Source organism: Paramormyrops kingsleyae, chromosome 24 (assembly GCF_048594095.1).
Source record: "Paramormyrops kingsleyae isolate MSU_618 chromosome 24, PKINGS_0.4, whole genome shotgun sequence".
NCBI classification, from domain to species: domain Eukaryota; kingdom Metazoa; phylum Chordata; class Actinopteri; order Osteoglossiformes; family Mormyridae; genus Paramormyrops; species Paramormyrops kingsleyae.
Genome location: NC_132820.1, coordinates 3,269,273 through 3,292,444, shown reverse-complemented (window position 1 = coordinate 3,292,444; position 23,172 = coordinate 3,269,273). Strand labels below are relative to the sequence as shown.

At 43.1% G+C, this 23,172-nt stretch overlaps 1 protein-coding gene across 1 annotated transcript in view; it reads right to left on the bottom strand.

Moving 5' to 3' along the window:
- Window positions 1-1,235: 1,235 nt before the first annotated feature.
- The window catches only part of csf1rb (colony stimulating factor 1 receptor, b), a 70,754-nt gene continuing 48,817 nt past the window's right edge, over window positions 1,236-23,172 (bottom strand). The window contains exons 3-21 of the mRNA XM_072706396.1: window positions 13,583-13,867; window positions 13,340-13,476; window positions 13,035-13,194; window positions 12,174-12,375; window positions 11,618-11,733; window positions 10,966-11,074; window positions 10,658-10,869; window positions 9,931-10,028; window positions 9,690-9,810; window positions 9,135-9,239; window positions 8,906-9,016; window positions 8,556-8,709; window positions 7,843-7,916; window positions 7,635-7,744; window positions 7,359-7,481; window positions 6,245-6,356; window positions 3,491-3,590; window positions 3,191-3,296; window positions 1,236-2,925 (exon numbers count right to left, since the gene is read on the bottom strand). Of these exons, the coding sequence (XP_072562497.1) occupies window positions 2,773-2,925; window positions 3,191-3,296; window positions 3,491-3,590; window positions 6,245-6,356; window positions 7,359-7,481; window positions 7,635-7,744; window positions 7,843-7,916; window positions 8,556-8,709; window positions 8,906-9,016; window positions 9,135-9,239; window positions 9,690-9,810; window positions 9,931-10,028; window positions 10,658-10,869; window positions 10,966-11,074; window positions 11,618-11,733; window positions 12,174-12,375; window positions 13,035-13,194; window positions 13,340-13,476; window positions 13,583-13,867 (2,588 nt within the window). The 3' untranslated portion in view covers window positions 1,236-2,772. The remainder of the gene's footprint in view (window positions 2,926-3,190; window positions 3,297-3,490; window positions 3,591-6,244; window positions 6,357-7,358; window positions 7,482-7,634; window positions 7,745-7,842; window positions 7,917-8,555; window positions 8,710-8,905; window positions 9,017-9,134; window positions 9,240-9,689; window positions 9,811-9,930; window positions 10,029-10,657; window positions 10,870-10,965; window positions 11,075-11,617; window positions 11,734-12,173; window positions 12,376-13,034; window positions 13,195-13,339; window positions 13,477-13,582; window positions 13,868-23,172) is intronic.

Here is a 23,172-nt window from a genome sequence, read left to right as displayed (position 1 = left end):
AGTCTTTTGTTTTTAGGTAACACACCTCCACCATTCAGACGCTCCATTCTAGAAATAGAGCAGAATTGATGTCGTACCTTTAGCAACAAGGTAGGCTGTAACAGGACAAGGACAGGCCCAGCAGATAAGTAACCTAAGTAACTTAAATGGCTTGATGGATTGACTGCAGCTGTGGGTGATGATTATAGACTGAAGCTGTCTGGAGGTAGGTGTGGCTATGGAAGGTTATCTCACCTGCAGCGGGTAACTTGCGAAATGGATCCCGGACCGGATGGGACAATGTCAGACAGCCGTTTTCTCAAAAGCTCAATGCGTACGGCTAACCTGTCACAAAAATATGAATTCTTCCAAGAAGACATCTACTGTAAAAGTACAAGTGAATTATTTCCTGTGACACAGTGCAAGGGTTTGCAAGATCTATGACCTTAAAATGCTGGCAGCAATTACAATTATACATAATCCTTATTATAATCACTTATTTCTATACATCTCTAGGTGTTTAATATACCCACCCATGTGCCTTCAATGCCAATCTTCCAGAATGGGGTGCAACCATATTAATTTGCGTAAACACGTATATTTACTTTTAACATTAAAATTTGCAGCTGGCTTCATGATCAGTGAGGCGTCGATACAGGAGCCCGTCAGCTCAGACAGCTGGACTCCGAGTCGTATTCCTGAATGCTAAAGCTGTGCCGTTTGCCTGTAAGGAAACATACCAGCTGTCTGTTTGCGAAGGAAAATAAAAACAGGGCAAACAATACCATTCCAGAAGCTTCAGGACCTGCTATGGTTTGCATTATAGCCCGGTTACACTGTGCTTCATACTGCCCCCTAGAGTTATAACTAGGGATCTGCAGTTATAACAGTATTTGGCTCTACATAAAGTTTAATTTGCAAAGCATAAAATTGAAAAAAGAAAACAAGATGTGAGTTAAAAACCAAACTCCCAGGATCCGCACACAGCAACCTAATTTTAATACATTTTCACTGACAACTTGTTGACACGTGACCGTTACGTAAATTTGTTTCTCGTCTGCTGTAAGGCTGCTTCAGGTTTAGAAGACTGCTGTACTTTTTATATCTGGGGTGGTGTCATTCCTCTTTGGGGAACCCAAAGCTTCGCCAGAAAGCTGTAAAGAAGAAGTGCGTAAACACATATGTAAGGTGCAAAAAAACATTCGCCTGAAAGCAGACTGGCCATTTTTAGCCAGACGATTGAATTCGGACAAACCCAAGGGCCATTTACAGTGCAAGGTGTTGCAACAAGCAGTGCTGACCCCAATTCAATGAAATTCTCTAAAGTACAAAATTTTTGAAGCCACTTTATTTCTCAAATCTACAGTTACATCTTAACTCTCTCAAGTCTACAGTTTACAGAAATAACAACTTTTACAGTTTTACAATGCAGCCACAAATAAAAAAAATAAAGTTATGTTTTGAGTCTAGATGATAGATAGATAGATAGATAGATAGATAGATAGATAGATAGATAGACAGATAGATGAAAGAAACCCAAAGCCATGTCCTTTATTGACTGATTGGCTGATCGATAGATAACAGACAGAGAGAGAGTCTGATGCTACATTGATTCTAATGTGCAAAAAAAGAGGTGGCAAGAATATTCTGGAAAAATAGAAAACTACGTGACAAGTGGACATGGTTAGAGCAGGATGACAGCACCTCATAAAAGGTAAAGAATCAGAAACATTTTTTTTGTAACAGACAGCATATTCTCCCATCATGAGAACCATCTCCATTTATCATTAGCTGCTACTGTACCACAATAAACCCCAACCCAAATATCTGGCATCTGTTTACTTGTTAGCAGGGGTGTTTAAAATGGGGTAAATATCCAAATGTGTTGGGAGTCTCAAGTCATAAATATACAAGATGTGTAACTGGAATTGTCACTCGGAAGCAATTCTGACTGAAAGTTCATGCACATAGAAATTTAATGCTGATGTTTTGTCTTTATTGAGAATCTCATACACGCTACATGCTACACAGAGCAGGACTTGGGTGAATATTAACAATGCAGCCTAAATTTCTGGCTACGTACCACAAGACAGTGCTGATGTCTTGTGGTTGAGTAGGGTGACGAGATCCTGATGCCCGACGGTATCGCTAGATTTTGTTTTCTCGTGTGTTTCTCTGCGTCGCGAAACGGCCACCTTTTGCTTTCTGTCCGCTCTCATTCCCAAATAAAGCCTCATAGCTGCCTCCCTCCTGTGTCACATGACTCAAGTTTCACATGCTTCACGTGTCACAGGATTAATGTATCACATGATTCACGTGTCACATGCTTCGGGCATACTTCATGCCATTGACTTCATATCATTGTAACAACAAAGAACAAACAGGAAATGACAACAATGTCAATAACAATAATGCAACTGGAAAAAACACTATGTACAGAGAGATATAATGGAATGTCTGCAGTTCCAGTTCACTGAACAATAGGCAGTAAATTGTTTCCATATTTCATCAGAAAAGACATTAACGTAACAAATGGCAGTGAAATTTTTTTTGTGCAATAGAGCATTTTGGTCTTTTTAGAAACTAAAAATCTGAAAGTGTGAATATGTAACAGGTGACCAGCGACCTCATGCTTGTGTAGGAGATGGTGTTTGGTGTTTTTTTTTCCTTTTTCAATCCAAGGTTTGAGAATTTCTACAAAGTGCGGCATGTCGTATTAATGGTGGAGGCGGTTTGACCGCAGTGACGAGCAGAGACGCCATGACCTTATGGAACACCGGCGAGGTGGAGCTCTCAGCAGAACTGGTAGTTGTTGGCTGTCATGAGAGGCTGATCTTCGTGTAGATGGTGACATGACTGGTCACTGGGATCCACGCAGCCCGCTGGACAGTCACATGACAAAGGCTGCTGGCCCAGCACAGCGTGCTGGTCATTCTGGTACATCGGCTGAGAAGGGAGATGATTAATTGGAATGTCAGTCTGCTCTTAACAAAACGATTCAGAATATCATCTCAGACCTTCATATCATGCCATTTTATATACTTAGCTTTTCTAAGTGACTCGCATCACGAACAGCAAATCTTGGTGATTAAATCAAAGTTCGCGGTGGATCCAGGTCTGTATGCTATTAATGCCTCCTGAGATGGAGTGCAGACTTTTAATTTTTCTACATATGAATCCATTAATTCTATGGGTGTATAAATGTACTTGCCTGCAGTGTCTGGTCATAGAGCAGCCCCTCGATCAGCTGGATGATGTCATGGAAGGTGGGCCGACTACCAGGGTCCATGTTCCAGCACATTTTTATAATCGTGTATCTGAGGGAAAGACCGATTTGGTATGAACTTAGGACATGACCTGTCTGGACGTCTCCCTAATCCACCTTTCTAGTGTCTACAGAAGAGGGGGGGGGGGGGGGCGGTCATGGAAATGCCCTGCTGCCTTACCCCCCACTGCACGAGCAAAGCTCCTTACATCCTAACCACACATAGTACAAAGCTGTCTCACTTACATCTCCGAGGGGGCAAACTCTGGCTGGGTCATCTGGTAACCGTTTCTGATCTTCTCGTAGAATTTGGTGTCTACTGGAATTCCCGGATATGGGTTCATACCTGAACAAAGGAAATAACATAGATATAACATAGATATAACATATTTATATAACATAGATATTTCACATACACCCTACACTGTTTATTACACATACACCCTACACTGTTTATTACACATACACCCTACACTGTTTATTACACATACACCCTACACTGTTTATTACACATACACGCTACACTGTTTATTACACATACACTCTACACTGTTTATTACACATACACCCTACACTGTTTATTACACATACACTCTACACTGTTTATTACACATACACCCTACACTGTTTATTACACATACACCCTACACTGTTTATTACACATACACCCTACACTGTTTATTACACATACACTCTACACTGTTTATTACAAATACACCCTACACTGTTTATTACACATACACGCTACACTGTTTATTACACATACACCCTACACTGTTTATTACACATACACCCTACACTGTTTATTACAAATACACCCTACACTGTTTATTACACATACACCCTACACTGTTTATTACACATACACCCTACACTGTTTATTACACATACACCCTACACTGTTTATTACACATACACCCTACACTGTTTATTACAAATACACCCTACACTGTTTATTACACATACACGCTACACTGTTTATTACACATACACCCTACACTGTTTATTACACATACACTCTACACTGTTTATTACAAATACACCCTACACTGTTTATTACACATACACGCTACACTGTTTATTACACATACACCCTACACTGTTTATTACACATACACCCTACACTGTTTATTACACATACACCCTACACTGTTTATTACACATACACTCTACACTGTTTATTACAAATACACCCTACACTGTTTATTACACATACACCCTACACTGTTTATTACACATACACCCTACACTGTTTATTACACATACACCCTACACTGTTTATTACACATACACTCTACACTGTTTATTACACATACACCCTACACTGTTTATTACACATACACCCTACACTGTTTATTACACATACACCCTACACTGTTTATTACACATACACCCTACACTGTTTATTACACATACACTCTACACTGTTTATTACACATACACTCTACACTGTTTATTACACATACACCCTACACTGTTTATTACACATACACCCTACACTGTTTATTACACATACACCCTACACTGTTTATTACACATACACTCTACACTGTTTATTACACATACACCCTACACTGTTTATTACACATACACCCTACACTGTTTATTACACATACACCCTACACTGTTTATTACACATACACCCTACACTGTTTATTACAAATACACCCTACACTGTTTATTACACATACACCCTACACTGTTTATTACACATACACCCTACACTGTTTATTACACATACACCCTACACTGTTTATTACACATACACCCTACACTGTTTATTACAAATACACCCTACACTGTTTATTACACATACACTCTACACTGTTTATTACACATACACCCTACACTGTTTATTACACATACACCCTACACTGTTTATTACACATACACCCTACACTGTTTATTACACATACACCCTACACTGTTTATTACACATACACCCTACACTGTTTATTACACATACACCCTACACTGTTTATTACACATACACCCTACACTGTTTATTACACATACACCCTACACTGTTTATTACACATACACTCTACACTGTTTATTACACATACACCCTACACTGTTTATTACACATACACCCTACACTGTTTATTACACATACACCCTACACTGTTTATTACACATACACCCTACACTGTTTATTACACATACACTCTACACTGTTTATTACACATACACCCTACACTGTTTATTACACATACACCCTACACTGTTTATTACACATACACCCTACACTGTTTATTACACATACACCCTACACTGTTTATTACACATACACCCTACACTGTTTATTACACATACACTCTACACTGTTTATTACACATACACCCTACACTGTTTATTACACATACACTCTACACTGTTTATTACACATACACCCTACACTGTTTATTACACATACACTCTACACTGTTTATTACACATACACTCTACATTGTTTGTAACCTTGAGGGCGGCACTGTTGGTTAAGACTCTGTGATCCAGAAGTCACTGGTCCAATTCCCAGGACTGGCAGACTGAGAGGTGTGTATTTGTGTGTGTGTGTATATATTTTTTTCCCTTGATACTTCACTCATCATATACTGGGGTGTAACAATGCACTAGGCATAATCTCAGTTTTGCTTTGAGATTTCTGTTTTTTTTTTGCATTTTGCACTGGAGTGTGCAGAATAAGGACACAACTGCAAACAGCTTTTGCAAATATACACGCCTCGATAGGAATACATAGGAACTGGTTTCAGTCTTATTTTGTTCGATATACGGGTTAAATGCAGAGGACGCATTTCGTTGTTGTGTGCTGTGGTGATCACTAAATTCTAACTGTGTTTTATAATTACTCACATTAAAATTTTGTTTCATTCAGTTTTCAAAACGTAATATAATTTTTGAGTTATATATAATGCAGACACATGTGACCGAAACCATTTCAAACCATTTTAAACTCCATTCTCTCGCTAACTAGTTGCGTCTGACTAGCCATCTCACCCAGTGAGAATATCTCCCAGAGCAGGACCCCATAGGACCAGACGTCGCTCTGCACGGTGTACACGCAGTCAAAGATGCTCTCCGGTGCCATCCACTTAACAGGCAGGCGGGCCTGTGGAAATGAATAGCGGCTATTTATATTACAATGCACAATAGATACAATGCATAACCATAGAGTATCAAACAATAAGTAAAATATTTCTCCTGTTCCACTGACCATTAGACATAATTAAACATTAATCTGCTGCCACTTTACAATAAGGCTCCCTTCTGCCACTTATAAATGGCAGTAACTCATTAATAAAAAGAAAACAGTGTTATAACTTGTTAAAAATTGTCTATTAATAATTTACAAAGTGTTACAACCTAATTAATTAAGCAGATCATAAACCGTTCATGAACCCTTTATATGGGGAGACTTATTGTAATGTGGCGCCCAGCATTATAAGAATATTATGTCAGAAAGAGTGTTTCCAACTAAATTAATTAAACGCAGTTATTTAGAATGCACCTACAGTACTATTCCATACCAGCAAGTACCGATGTAAGGAAGGTGCCTTAGGGCAATGCTATGTGGCTAACTGAAGTATTACTGGCTAATTTCACACTGTTGTAACACAATTCACGATCTACGATTTGTGTGTCGAGAGGTATATGAGAAACATTGTAACACTAACAGGCTGTGTCTCATACATATCAAGGTGTAATATGAAGTAGGTGGACAGGTAGCCCTTTTGCATTGTAACTTTGCTCATCGCGGCGACGATGTCACGTGATTGGCAAGAAATTACATTGGGACTTTGTGGGAGCTTTTGGGAGTTTCGGGAAAGCCACAGACGACGTACGATGGCCAGCGGACAAACACAGAAAAAGTTTAGTAACTCATAAATGCTTAAAAGGTGCGCACAGTGCTAGCTTGGAGGACACCAATCATGTTACGGCAGCCTCTCGTGTGATATGTAAATATAAAGTAAATATCTTGCAATGATCTTTGTATCTTTTGTTTTTTGTGTCTTTTTCTTCACTTTTCCAGATCGTGGTGGGTCTGCGCCCCTAACCCCCGCCATGTGGAAGGGTCGACTGTATATTTGCGTATAGTGCACTGTTTCCTTACATTTCCTTTAATTACATAATTGGAGTCATTCATGATGTCCCGGGCCAGGCCAAAGTCACAGATCTTAGCCACCCGGGAGTCTGTCAGGAGCACGTTCCTCGCGGCCACGTCTCTGTGGATGCACTGGGGAAATGAGGGCGGGAGTAGCGGCCATTTTGGTTAGTCTACAGAGTGACCGGCAGAGCTCACAATGCATAGAGTCACTGTTACATCGTTTGCATAAATAACATCGAAGATAAGCAGAATGCACAGATGAGGTGCGGGCGACTTTCGTACATTTTTCAAAGCAAGGAACTCCAGTCCTTGGGCAACATGGTAGGAGAACCTCAGCAGGTCGTCCATGTCCAGCGGCCAGCTCTCCATATCGTCGTCGTCACACGAGGAACCTGGAAGGGCCGCAGGGGCGTGAGACTGCGGGCAAAGCACCATGGGAAGGTCCTGCTGAGCACTACTGCCTTGCTAAGGAATCACAAAGCTCCTTTACCCTGAGAAGATCCTGTTGACATCAATGTCGGCCTCTGATTATAACCAGAATGTAAGGAGCAGACTCCGCTGTCACTGATGAGATATGAGAGGGAAAAGGTATCTTTTTGATTAAACGTCACTCGGGTGACTCACTGCAGATGTTCACATAAGATATATTAAGTCTGCTGTATGACAGGTGTGACATCCATCCATCCATCCATTTTCTGTACCCTCTTGACCTATCCCGGGTTGGGGGGGGTGGTGGTTCTGAAGCCTATTCCAGAAGCTACAGACACAAAGCAGGGTACAACCCAGGATGGGGGGCCAACCCATCACAGGGCACACTCACACACCATTCACTCACACATATGGGCAATTCATATACTTATAGCCAATTTTGGTAACTCCAGTTAACCTTAGCATGGTTTTGGACTGGGGGGGGTGGAGGGTGGAGCAGAGCTCCCGGAGGAAACCCCACGATGACACGGGGAGAGCATGCAAACTCCACACACACGGAACCCTGGTCCCAGAGGTGTGAGGCCCTCAGCTATGACTGTCTATGATTTACATTTAACATTTCCAAGGTAGTTTAAAGGTATAATGAAGCATAACATTACTCTGTCTCCTTTCCGCCAACACCACACCAGTTACAATGGGGCCCATGTTCTCTCCACCTCCAACACCACACCAGTTACAGACTGAGTGCTGTAGGCTGTGCGATGTTCTCTTCACCTCTTGCTCGACATCCTCTTAGGGTGCACGTTCTTGTAGTCCCGTACGTTCTCTTGCAAGCTCAGGACGAAATTCAGAAAGGTGTCCGTCTTGTTTCGTAGGAAGTTCTGAAGGTCTCCGTGGCAACAGTACTCAGTGATCACCAGTATCGGGCCTAATTGCAGACAAACAAGTAGAGTTGGGGGGGGATTTAATGGCTTTTAATTTACTTGCTAGTATTTGTGTTTGGGGGGCTCTGTATCTTGTACATTTCTTGTACTGAGCTGTTTAATAGGCACTTTTAATGTAAATCTCATAAAATGTACAGATGTGAGCCTTTTCACTGAAGGAAAGCTTTCTGTTTGGCCTACCTCCATGAGTGCAGGCTCCCAGAAGGTTGACGATGTTCTCGTGCCTTCCCAGATGGCTTAAGATCTTCAACTCCGACATCAGCGCTTCCTTCTCATCAGAGCGAGCGCTCGCTGCAAGAGACAAGTCCTGGTTTTTCATGGCCTCGGCAGAATTATGCCACGCCGTTCGTTCCGTTCACAAACACCTTCCAGCCTAAACACGGCGCCTCTACGTGTGGCAAAGACTCACGCTTCAGCATCTTTACTGCGACCTGCACGATGTCGTCCTCCTTCTCCAGGCCGTAAGCGGTCGCCTCCACCACCTTCCCGAATGCTCCTGCACCCAGGATTTTCCCTGGAACGAACGCAGACCAGGCCGGAAACCTCACAAAACATCATCTTCATATGTCCTCTATAATTTGCTGTGTTGTTCTGCTAGTAACACTCTTGAGGGGGCACAAATAATGTAGTAGTACACTCTTACTTAATGTATTAATTAACCAGTAACTAAGTGTTAGTTACATACAGATCCCATGTCTGTTCATCATTAATAAATCATGACGGTTCATGTATTTCATGCAGGTGCTATATTTGTTCATGATTTGTATCTGAGTAGTAACTGAGTTACATCCCAAAATAGTTACTATACTTGTGCCCCTTGAAGTTACTGCTTTGCTATGTCACTTTATCTCATATTTTGAAAGTAGTTTTACGGGTAGGACAGACATTCCTAGCATCACACTTCTGATGTTTCTAAGAATTATTTGTCAAAGTGTTGTGACGCTCTTAGCGGAATGAATCCTACCAAGCTCCAGCTTCTCCCGGGGAAATTCCAGATGGTCATTATATGGAAGCTGGGCAGGATCGATGAAGCTCGTGCTATCGCAGGCCTCGACGATCTTCCACCGGATTTCATATCTGGGTTTCTGGAGATCAGAACACGAATGCCACTTTGAGCCTGGATGTGCTGGATTCTGAATTTCTTAGCTGCACAAATTAAACCGCAAATGGAAGATATAAACGAAATGGTACAAGGTCTGTCTTACCTGTTTGTACTTATAGAACAAGATGATCAGCAGCAGCAGGAAAAAAACGGCCAACCCAACAGCTCCAGACATGATGGGTATGAACATCTTAAACCAAGCTTTACGGGAAGACATGAAATTAAAAACAAAACAGACATGCTAATTAAAATTTTAGATTACTTGCACATTTCTGAACATTTTAGTTCAGTGTTGGCGCCGGAACTGATCTGACAGCCAAGCCCAACATTTTCATGTGGGGGTGTACATAGGGAGCAATGGTATTACCAGGATATCATAAAGGGGGGGGGGGGGGGGGCAGGTGGCAATAGCAAAGGATGGTGACCTGTTTTGGTGATTATTTTTGGGAGGGTGCAAGGCACTGACACAGTTACTAAACAAATCCACACCTTTAGCCTCCAGGGGAGAAAAAAATAATATTTATTTAAACATTTTGATTTCACAGGAAGTGGACGGCTGGCAAGTAACATGTAACGTCGTCTTAAAGCTCTAACTGTCCTCTCTAAGAAACAACAGGAATTTACAGAGGTATGTGCAGTATGAGAGATAGGAGCAAAAACATAATGTCCTCTACAGGGGACAGAGATGAACTTGCTGGACCTCTGTTAGGATTTATAGTGATATCTGGTGTAATATTCTGAAATTTACAGCCAGAAGGTTTAACTCTAAACATGCTGCCAGGTTGCATGAGGTGGCATGAATTAATTTCATGTTGCACATGGAAACTAACCGTGATGAGTGGTTGGAGGAGGGTCGTTCAGGGTGAACATGTCGCTGCTCTCTCCAACCACGTTAGAGGCCACACACTCAAAGGTTCTCTCCTGGGGGAGCCCACTCAAACTGAGCACGCTCCTCGCTTCCACTGGCCCATAGTCCTTTCTCTGTGCCGTCGTCGTCTGCGTGGCTGGGCAGTCCAGGGGCTCTCTGTCACTCTCACAGCTCCTGTAGGTCCAAGGGAAGTTTACGGCAAGGCCAGACATGCACAAACAACTCTATTGTTCCGATATGATTAGTGGCGCACAGATCCCCGATACGTACGAATTTCTGACGCCTGAGCACTGGTACCAGACCAGTTTGGGTGCTGGGTATCCAGAGGAAACGCAAGTCAGGGCGCTGTTGTACCTTCTCACACGAGTAACGGGCTTTTCTGCCAAGAACAAACCATTGGAGGTACAGTCAGAGGTGCAGCGGTGGCTATAGGCAGGCATACCACACGAGCAACCATGTAAATTAATTTTATTTGCAAAAAAATTGAACCACAGTGCTGATCATCATAGTGCACTGTATACTTGCACATGAATGTGTAGCCTATAAATAACTCTTCAGCTTTGAGTCTAGTTTGCTAGTTAGCTTACAAGCTAAGCTGTGTCTGTGTTCTAGCTTAGCTAGAGACTTTGAACCAATATGGCCGACACTGCAGCTAATGTTGTTGACTTCATTCTAAAGATGTCCTTCTATGAAGGGGAGCATAATTTACTTCAGTTGAGTATAAAGAATCACAGTCACAGAGTACTCAGCTGGTTGGTTGGAATAAAATCTTGGTCTGGGTTTTTACTTTCTGGACCTGAATTGTCCACCCCTGGCTTTTAACGTCAGCATTCCTGTGTATCATCATCACGCTGGAGCCGAAAGAAGCTTGGCAATGGTGCGGGTCAATATCAAAGTCCCTGGGTAACAGGGACAGACTTACGGTGGATCTTAATGGTGAAGGTGAGCGACTGGGTGAGGTGAAGGTTTGTAGCGCAGAAGCTGTACTGGCCTTGCTTGTCGGCAGTCATTCTCCTCAGCACCAGAGCTTCTTCATACCTGCAATGATAACATGAGTCTGTGGGGGGAGGGATACTAGGTCTCAAGCTGAAGGGAATAGCAAAGTTTATTTTTTTCATTTTTTATACTACATGCAAATTATTTCCTATATCCCTTTCTAAGGAAGTTTATTTTTGGTATCACACAGAAAAAGCCAGATTTCCCCTTTAAACCTTAAAAAAAAATGTTCCTAGAAGTAAAAAAGAACAAGATCAGGCCTCCACAGTTGGTCCACATTTTTGCTCCCTCCCAGCTCCCTGCCAGACAGTCCACATTTTTGCTCCCTCCCAGCTCCCTGCCAGTCAGTCCACATTTTTGCTCCCTCCCAGCTCCCGGTGAAAAAACATGGTCCACCAGGACCGGATTAAGAAACACTGCTGTAGTGGATGAGCAGACGGATGGTTGCAAATAAATAAATGAGTTTCCTTTAAGTAGGCTACCTGGTGCTAAGGTTGTGAAGCCTTCGCCCACTGCAGGAGATGTTGTGAGGCCCCGGTGTGGTCCAGCAGCAGCCCTCTATGGGGGGGTATGCATGCACTGCCACTCTCAGCTCCACATCCTCCCCCTCGGTCACGGTCACCGCTGTGCCATTCACAGTCAGCTCTGGACGCAGGGCAGAGGACAGCTGCACATACGGCTTTTCTGTAATGGGAGTTGGACAAACCAAGCTTTCACTTTCGGAGCACTTTTCCACGCACCCCTTTGTATCTGAAGACATCTTGTTCACATTTACAAGCCAAAAGTTAATTCATTAGCAGCACTACTTTCTTCCACCAAATAATAAACATTTCTTATTAGTTTCCGTTAAATTTTAAATTGCGGTCTACTTCTGGAACTTTACGTTAGAATCAAAGTGGTGGCCTATTGGTTAGGAAAGCACACTTGTGAGAGAAAGGTTGCTGGTTCGAATCCCCGTCCAACAAGGTACCACTGAGGTACCATGGGCAGGATAACTGCCCCAAGCACTGCTCCCCGGGTGCTGAATTAGCTGCCCCCTGCAATGTCACATATGGATTAAATGCAGAGGACACATTTTGGTGTTGTGTGCTATGGCATGTTGACAGTTAATCACTTTCACTGAGATTGTAATTGTGCGTTGATTTTCTACTGTGTTTCACCTGGCTGGATGTGTGTTTATAGAAAATTAATCGGTACCTTTCTGACCAATCAGACTGGAGAGCTTGACAATGCCTTGGTATAATATTGTAGCACCAGTAAGACGGCTCTGAATAGTGGAGTCCATTTGCATTTCCCAGCATGCTCATGATCCTTATACAGTATATAGCCCCAGATCTACTTACCTACAACCTGAAGGAATGCAGTGTATTTGTTGGTTCCAACTTTGTTTTTGGCTCTACAGGTGAAGTTCCCTGTGTCAGACATGGATACTGTTGGAATGGTCAAAACTCTGTTGACACTAAGTCCCTTATCATCCCAGTCCACATATGACCTTTCCGTTGCCTGAAAATACCACAACATTACTGAGATGAGCACCTAAGAGACATTAGAAGCTGTAGATCAGTAACCATAGGAGTCAGGAGATATTTCAGTATTTGCATTTCATACTAGACATTTCAGTTTGGGTCTGCTATCCAGAGGCACTCACGGTTTTGGATTTGTGTTCCCATCTCACAAGATAGAGGGAGTCTGGATTATGTGTGTTGCACATGATTTGCAGACTTTCTCCAACGATGCGTACGTACTCATCCTTCTCCAGGGATACGCTTGGTGGGGCTCGTATCTCTAGAAGAAATAAGCAAGTGTTTCATGTTTCGATAGGGTGCGTTATCTGCAGCGAGGGTTTGGTTGCATGTTCTGGCACACAGAGCAACGGGGGACTGTCACTCACTCGGAAAGACTTCAAGCGAGAACATCCTGGAGATGCTCTCGACCCCATGGAGCCGCGCGCTGCAGACATAGTCCGCGTTATAGCTGGGGTGGAGGTTCTGGATCGTGATTCCTTTCCTGGGGTCCGTGGTGTATCTCATGCCTGGGGGGGTGGAGCTACCGTTCTGCATGCGAAGCAAGAAGTCGGTGGCCCTGGGGTCCTTCAGTGGACACTCCAAGAGACAGCTGTCCTCCTCCGTCTTATCCACCCTCACTGGAACACCCGGGTCAAACAGAAGGGTTGGATCTACAGAGACAAGCAGGGGCTATTAGTTAAAGTTGTACATGAACTGTTCCTCTTAAGTAGTAACAGAATTACAATGAAATTCAAGATTTAATGTCAACGGCATCATTTTAAAAGAGCTGAATTAGTAAAAACCGTGTTTTCCCAGGATTGACAGCGTTTTATGTAAATTGAGCACGCGCAGGACGGATATATTTAACACGAGCGAACATCTCGGCAAAATAAAAAGTGCAGCGTAAGCGAGATGGTGGATGGCGTTTTGCAATGAAGAGGTTTTGTTATGTTTATGTCGAAACTGCAGAATCAGATGAAAAGCAGATGAACCGTTTGACCCCGATCTTCTGGGTGGAAACATCTCCCCATATAGCAGCTTGTGGAAGCAGGCGGGCCGAAAGGGGCCGGGTATGGCGTGGGGTCGCCGCCCTGAGCGACTGTCCACGCATAAGCAATGCATATGGTGGGCGGTAACCTAAGCTAACTGTTTAATAGTAACGTAGGTCTGTTTCAATATTAATGACGCTATACTCGTGTTTGACATATATGAGTATCGTCGGGATAGCTCAAATTTTATCTTAGGATTTATGATGCATTAAAAAAAACTCCATATTTTTCATATTCATCTGCTTTATTATTACTTTCAGAAAACTGTTACAACAGTTATATTTTATAGAGGTAACATATGGAAATTATATCAGAAATGCAAGGAATGTTAGCTGGCCAAAAATATAATTTTAGCTAATTAAGGCAGGGGTGATGTAATTCAAGCAGTCAGGAAAAAATCACGACATGATTCCCAAGGCAATATTGTTTTTTGTTTGTTTTTTTTTTTATCTTTTTTTTTTCATCAACAATCAACGTGCCAGAAGATTACTCTGTGCAGCGTTTAACGTTATACGGAAAGACAGGTTGCACGTCCGAAGGACATGTTCTGTAGCCTGTCTCATGCAGCGGGCCGGGCTTGTCTTTCAGCGGCCGGCCGCTTGCTCATGTCCTGCAGCTGGGTCGCGACCCGCGACACCTGCTGCAGCAGGGCCTGGTGGTTCTCCAGCAGGAGGCTCTGGTGCCGGGCCAGGTTCTGCAGGTTCATCAGTTGCTGGCCGCCCTGGTCCTTCATGGCGCGTAGGATCTTGATGACCTCGGCCTGGCCGCTGGTGGACTCCCGCTGCCCGACAATCAGCTCGGACAGTTTGTCCACCAGCGGGTCCATGTTGCAGCATGTGTGAGGTGATTTCAGCAAAGGCTGCGGCTCGTCTTTCGCGTTAGCGGCGTGGCCGTCGGACAGGTCCGATGACGGCTCTACTGCCAACACGCCTGCTTCCTCAGCTTTATCCTGAGCTGTAAAGGGTGTAAATACACAGTTACTCTGCAAGAGGTCCAGCACACTCTCCTGACTCTCTATAAAGTAAGAAAAAGCAAACATTCCATATATCCTTCAGTCATTATTCAGCCGATATGATTTAACAGTCACAACATGTAACTCTCCATTGCCGGACACTGGCATTTTCATCCAAGACAAAATGTAATATTTTAAAAGCTCTTTGTTTTTCTTCTGCAGGAATCTTGTGCATTTTGGATCTGCAAGAAAAGGAGAGTGTGTATTTAAAATAGTGTATGTTATCTTTTGATTTCTAATGATATTTTGGTGTTTATCAGAAACAGCATTAACAAGGGGTCAATTGTCCACTTACTTGGAATTCTAGCGATGAGGTAATACGCAAAATGATTTGTTTGCTGGAATTAACTTCTCTTCTGATTCAGTCTGCGGCGAGGTACTTTTCTCAGAACCCTAGATAATAAGATTGACCCCCAGTGCTTCTCACGTACCATTTATGTGGAAGCTTTGCATGCTGGAAACGGCATTGCGGAAGGCGCGAGAGCAGAGAGCACAGAGGTCAGCGGTGTGTTCGTAGCTGAGAAAACGGGAACCGAAAGCACCTGATCTGAGACCTGTAGAGTGAGCACTGAGTCGGGGGGCCCAGCCCCCCTTGGCTCCAGGAAACACATTGAGCTTCCAGAACTAACCAAAGCTTGACAGCAGGGGGGCCCTGAGCGTCTGTTTCCCACTTCCTGCTACAGTTCTGCTTTCATTGAGGAAGGATGCTCCGGAGTAACAGCGCCCCAGCCAACACGCCTCCGTATCGCTAAATCGATACTGTGTGCTACAAACGCAACTAAAATAGCGGCAAGGAAATAAAGGGAAAAGCTCGACCTTAACAAGACAACAATGCGGCTGCCATCCAGAATTGCTACCATTATTTATTGTTAATTACTATTCTATCGCTGTTATTTAAGGCAAAACGTTTCCCAACACTGACCCAAGCAAGCAGGAGCTCTATATACCATACAGGTGTGCTGGGAACTGGGATAAAACATAAATGTATATCTGTCCAGTGTGCCCCGAGGACTGGTTTGGGAAACTCTGATTTACGGAAATGCAATATATCGCTCGACAACTACATTTTTAAATGTTAATGAATTAATTTATCTTCATCTTAAACTAACCCACTGAAGTTTTATTACACAAAGTGAACGTGAGTAAATAGAATTTGTGATATTCTGGGGGCAGATGGAAACTTCCTCACACTTATCAAAGACTTATTTTTGTGCCCAAGTTCCACATCTTTTCTAGCATAACTGGTGACCTGATCATGTGAAGGAATCATCAAGCCACCCCACTCTGGTTACGGAGAGTTTAATTTACCGCTGCCAATGACAGGTACGCCCATAAATTTTTCAAAATTATAGCCACAAAGATATAAATTACAGTGAGACCACTGCACCCACCCTGATTTACGCCGACACGAGGATTCTCTCTGTTCTCTGTGATTGTGAGGAATGCCTCAGTACAGTGACATTTCAAAGAGGATGATAAAGACACAATGAAAGGCAAGATTGCACAGCTAGAGTAGAAGAGCTGCAAAAGAATGATTTATTTGATTTAAAGAATTTGCAAATCCAAGTTGGTTTTGTAAATCTTATGTCACGTCATTTTAATTCAGCACCGTCAATTTCCTATTTACTGTAGACCAATTTAAACAATGTAGCTACATCAGAATCAGAATCAGAATCAGAATCAGAATCAGAAAACACTTTATTGATCCTGCAGGGAAATTGCTTAAATGTGTCTCCATTGCGATTGGCATGGTGGTCGTGATGAAGAAGCAATTGGATTGTAGAGCGAACTGTCACCTTACCTTGCACTGCACAGTGCAGCAGACACATGATCACGACGACGCAGAACATCCTGGCAGCAGAGTCAGGGACAGCATGCAAAGTGAAGTGGCGACCTTCTCTGGCTGCGCGCTGAACTGGAACTGAGGATCGTGATGCGTCGTTACTCAGCTTTGTTCCAGCAAAGCTTCTCCTTTTCCTTGCAGCTGACCACAATTACCAAGCAGCGCAGGACCACCAAGAAGCATGAAGGTGAAACACCTAAACGACGCACTGCGTTTCATCAGGGTAGTGCAGGTATATTTATGCAGTTTCAGGCCCAGATCGACGCCACGGAGACGGATCCCTTAAAGGTTATGGATGACAGAATATTCCTCAGAAGACGTTAACATATGTTAATTAGTGGGAATGCCGGAATGCTTTGAAAATCCATTCTAGTTACACATTCAATCCTAAAAAATTCATACACAAACAGTACAGTACAAAAGTCTTAGGCAGTCAAAGAAAATGATGCTTAAATGATCTTCATATGTTGGTGTAAATCTATGATATCATGCCTGTCAAAATGCCGCAACCAGCCAACACACCCGTGGGTGTGGAAGCCTTATGTGGCCGATCAGCACCTCATCAAGTTATTTAACCCATTTAACTAATTTGTTGAACTAGTGGTTAAATTTAAGGAATAGATGAAATGGCTGGGGTGCCCCCAAACAGGGGGGTTGTAAGGGGGGAGTACTCTGGGCCATTCGAAGGGGGCCCCAAATATCAGGAACATTATTGGCTTGCTTTGGGTTGGGGGTCCGACATAGTTTGCTTCAATGGGGCCCTAAATTTCTAGCAGGACTAAATTTCTAGCCACCCCCCCCCCCCCCTCCGGGAACTGAAGTAGTGTTTTAGCCATGGAAAAAGATATTAGTAATCATGCTTGTTAGGTTTTATTATTAATTTATGCATATTCTAATTTACACTCATTACACACATGAATAGCTAATAAACATTTCCTTTGACTGCCTAAGACAGTTCATTACATTATTTGTCAAGCGATAATGTGGCCAATTAGGTAAACTAGTCAAAATAAACATCAGAAACACTCCAGAGTCCAGAGTCTCTGCTGTGCTGTGATGATCGGCTCCCATTCCGCTTGTATCTACGGTCTTTTAAGGCCCTGTGCACTTTCCTCACTCTATCAATCTGTAACCACTGTCAGGAAGCTGGGTTAACACAGTAAATAAAACTGCCATAAAATGGCCACTTTCAGTTAGTCGTGGAAATGAAGCCAGCCAGCTGTCAGACAACCTGCTCCAGGTGAAGCGGGAACAAGTGCGTATAAATCACTGGGTATAAATCACTGGCATGACCTAAACTTCCCGGCACTGATTCACTGTAAAGCTGTAGCGACACTGAGATCAAGTGGGCGCTTTGAAGAAACCGGAAGACATTGAAATTAACCCGTATTGTCCTTGGGGCACTGTGGACACATGGATCAAAGTGAGAACATCTGGAAATTGACACTGATTAACGATGTGTAATTTTTAAGGTATGGTACAGTGTCAGACAGGAAGGTAGGGAAAAGTCTACATATATCACTATCATGTTCATTTTATTTTACTGCACAGATAAATAAAAGTGGTGCAGAGCTGCAAATTACTGTGTTTTGACTTGGAAAATCGACACTCTCAACTTTCAAGTTTTATTTGTCACCAGAGATACCCTGGGTGGGGGGGGAGTTAGGATGATTTCAAGGGGCCCTCCAAAACTTAATCTATAATTGGATTGGTTTGGGTTGCGGGCTCAGTGTCATGTGATGTCACTGGGTTGAAATATCAAGTTAAGTGACATAAAGTGACTTGTTAGGTATGGCAGTCCTCGTACTATGGCAGTCCTCATACTATGGAACTCCTTGGACTATGGACGTCCTCGTACTATGGACGTCCTCGTATTATGGCAGTCCTCGTACTATGGCAGTCCTCATACTATGGAACTCCTCGTACTATGGACGTCCTCGTATTATGGCAGTCCTCGTGCTATGGCAGTCCTCATACTATGGAACTCCTCGTACTATGGACATCCTCATACTATGGACGTCTTTGTACTATGGAACTCCTCTTACTATGGACGTCCTCGTGCTATGGCAGTCCTCGTACTATGAAACTCCTCGTACTATGGACATCCTCATACTATGGACGTCTTTGTACTATGGAACTCCTCTTACTATGGACGTCCTCGTGCTATGGCAATCCTCGTACTATGGCAGTCCTCATACTATGGAACTCCTCGTACTATGGACATCCTCATACTATGGACGTCTTTGTACTATGGAACTCCTCTTACTATGGACGTCCTCGTGCTATGGCAGTCCTCGTACTATGGAACTCCTCGTACTATGCACGTCCTCGTACTATGGAACTCCTCGTACTATGGAACTCATCGTACTATGCACGTCCTCGTACTATGGCAGTCCTCGTACTATGGAACTCCTTGTACTATGGACGTCCTCGTACTATGGCAGTCCTCGTACTATGGAACTCATCGTACTATGGACGTCCTCGTACTATGGCAGTCCTCATACTATGGACATCCTCGTACTATGGCAGTCCTCGTACTATGGCAGTCCTCGTACTATGGAACTCCTCGTACTATGGACATCCTCGTACTATGGACGTCTTCGTACTATGGCAGTCCTCGTACTATGGACATCCTCGTGCTATGGCAGTCCTCGTACTATGGACGTCCTCGTACTATGGCAGTCCTCGTACTATAGAAGTCCTCGTATTATGGAACTCCTCGTACTATGGCCATCCTCGTACTATGGACGTCCTCGTACTATGGAACTCCTCATACTATGGAACTCCTCGTACTATGGACATCCTCGTACTATGGCAGTCCTCGTACTATGGCAGTCCTCGTACTATGGACATCCTCGTACTATGGACGTCTTCGTACTATGGCAGTCCTCGTACTATGGACATCCTCGTGCTATGGCAGTCCTCGTACTATGGACGTCCTCGTACTATGGACGTCCTCGTATTATGGAACTCCTCGTACTATGGCCATCCTCGTACTATGGACGTCCTCGTACTATGGAACTCCTCGTACTATGGCAGTCCTCGTACTATGGACGTCCTCGTACTATGGCAGTCCTCGTACTATGGTTGTCCTTGTCCAGGATACGGACGGCCTGAGGGTAGCAGGTTTCTCCTCAAGTTTGGCCTTGGACAGAAAAGTTGGAATGTGTGTATGCTTTCAAACTGCAAGGAACCGACTGAAGACCCAGAACCAATGCAATACAATCTGAAAAAAACAAGCTGAAGACACAACAAGGACGACGGATCTGGGTTTGGGAATAAATCTCTGAGCAGAAGTCTTGGCCTTGGACACTCTCGTTAGGAATTTTTCTTTATTTTACATTAGAGGCTGCATGGAGACGTATCTTTACATGATATGTGGCCAGGGGCGGATTAAGGTGCACAGAGGCCCCTAGGCTACAGTGGTCTGTGGGCCCCCCAACCCCGCCCCCCTCCGCGCCAATGGGGGCCCCCTTGCAGGCTGACACACGTGTGGCCCCTAGGCTTAAGCCATATCTAGCCTGTGCGTTAATCCGCCCCTGTATGTGGCACTGGACTGATGAGGAACGTTTAACACTCCTTTTTTAAAAATATTTTTATTGTTCCTTTTTGGTAAATAATTTTTAAAATCTGCCTCTGACTGCCTGTGAATAATTATCATTCTTGTCATACATTGGAAACAGGAGAATTCATATTCATTGTGCTGGAAAGACTGCTACACTTTTGAGGTGGGGGTTGGGGGTTGGTGGGGGGCAAATAACTGCCTTGTTTATTGTTGGTTTTGTTCTTTTTGGCCTGGGGTCTGGGGTGGATCCAGGGATGTGACATTGTCCTTGCATAGTGAATGAACAGCAGTCACAGAGATTCCCTCATCAGTGTGTGGTCAGTGTCTGGCCCGGCACTGATGTCATACTTAGGTGTGCAAAACCCCTGTTTTGCAAGTATGCTCAGGCTATAGTGGGGCCCGGGAGAGGGGAGGGGGGCATCGCATTCATCTGGCCAGACAAGCCGTTTGCCACTGGCAGCTGGCTTTTCCCGTTGCGACACACTCGATGGAATAGCGCAGGTCTTTCTCAAGTCTTGCTAGTTTCTCTTCCCACCAAGGATTACAAAACTGACAAACCTGCCAGACAAGCGTTTGGGGTATCGACAGGATTCCAGAATGATGCACGGGACAAAACAGAAAAAACACGAAGGAAGACAGCAAGTCAGGTTGCTGAGAGGGCTTTACGTTAATCTTCAACTTCGCTTTCTGTGAAAGGAGCTTCCCTCTTTAGAGGCCCGGCAGAGGCTGATGGACATTGTGTTACTGAGGGCCTCATTAGCAGATAGACACCTTCATAAGGCATTACAAACCATCTATAATGCATTATAATGCTATAAATTAATAAAGCATCTTCTACAGCATCTTCCATTGACAGTTAAAAGACATTATAGTTTTAATTATCAATCTTAATAAGGTCCCATGATGATACCTTCATAATGCATTGTAAAGGTTGGTATAAGAATTAATAAAGCATTGCAGCATCTTCTATTGAGAGTCATGAGGCATTACAATGTTACAGTATTGATTATTACATTATAATGGTCAATATAAGTATTAAGGATGCTTAGTAATGCATTATGAAGGTATCTATAGTGCATTATAGATGAGAGCTTCAAGTAAAGTGCAACTGATATTTTTAACTGAGCACTCCACTTATTAGCAAAAGGCATAACAGACAAAGTAAAACGTCTAATACAAAGTTTCCCTGCAAGCAGAAGTCAGAAAAATGTCATAATATTACACCCCATGAAGAGCTGGAGGTGTTTAATTGAGTATTCAGTGCAGATTTACCGATGCCAGCACTTTGGAACTTATTTCATGTTACTATGCAATGTACTGCAAAATAAATGAATGTAAATAAATGTTTTTATCCAAATTTGCCAAAATAATTTAAAGTCATAATGTGCCCTCACAAACGCAAAAGCTGAATGTTAAAATCAAACTTTAAACTTATTTTTTTTTTACAATGGTTGCCGTTTATCAAAACTGGCAGGCAGTACTGGACTCCACTGGGCACCGTCTTCACGTTACGGCCTGGAGACGCGATTGTGAGCGGCGGTGTGACCATTGTCTTTCTGTCCTTATGTCTTTCTGTCTTTCTGTCTTTCTGCCTTCCAGCTTCTGCCCACAGGTGCCAGCGACCGTGGCAGGAGGAGCCAGTGCTGTACATGCTGTCCAGACCTCCTGCGGCCGCCCCCAAACCTGCCACGGTTCTCATACTGCACGCTATGTTTCATTATCTGTCAGCAGGCTTGTTATTTTTCCCCCGTCTCTGGACTTGCATATAAACTGCAGCTTCAGGGAAGCACTTTAACTTTGTATCTTTTTGTCGGAACAGCCTTTGAAGCTGACCATGCTGCGTTTGTGCGACAGCACTATGATGTTTGTAAACAGCAACATAGTGCATAGATTGCTTTACCTAAACAACTTGTTTTTCAATTCATGTGTGCTTATGTGATATACTATTATTTGGTCACAGGTTCATTGGATGCATAGTAGTTGTCTAATTTTGTAATAATAATTGTCAAAACTAAGGTTACAATGTAAATCTCAGTAGGTGACATGTTTATATACCACACAAGGTGAAGCTGCAACGCCCTTAATTTGCACAATTGCTAAATTATTTCATTCAGACGATTTACAAAGCAAAACCAAATATCTGGTTATTAAATGCAGTGACCAAGGTCACGCTTCTGTCCTGTGGAAATGCCCGTGAGGTTTGGAATTCCTGCTTCTTTAGTTCCATTTCCCGCATAAAATTGATGCAAGAAATACGTTTTATTTTTTTATTATGCAATTTGCATAACCAGGAAAAAGGGTTTGTATAATGATCACAATTCAGGAAAAAAAAATAGGAACTGTGTATTTCAGAAACTGAGAGTGGTGACATTTCAAAACCATATAAAAATAAAAGGGAAGAGTAAATATTGGAGTAAAAGTTGTAAACTCTTCTGCTTACTCAAAAGATCTGTAATAAATAGAACATAAATTGTAAACAAAACAATGTCAAAACAAAACTGTCAAAT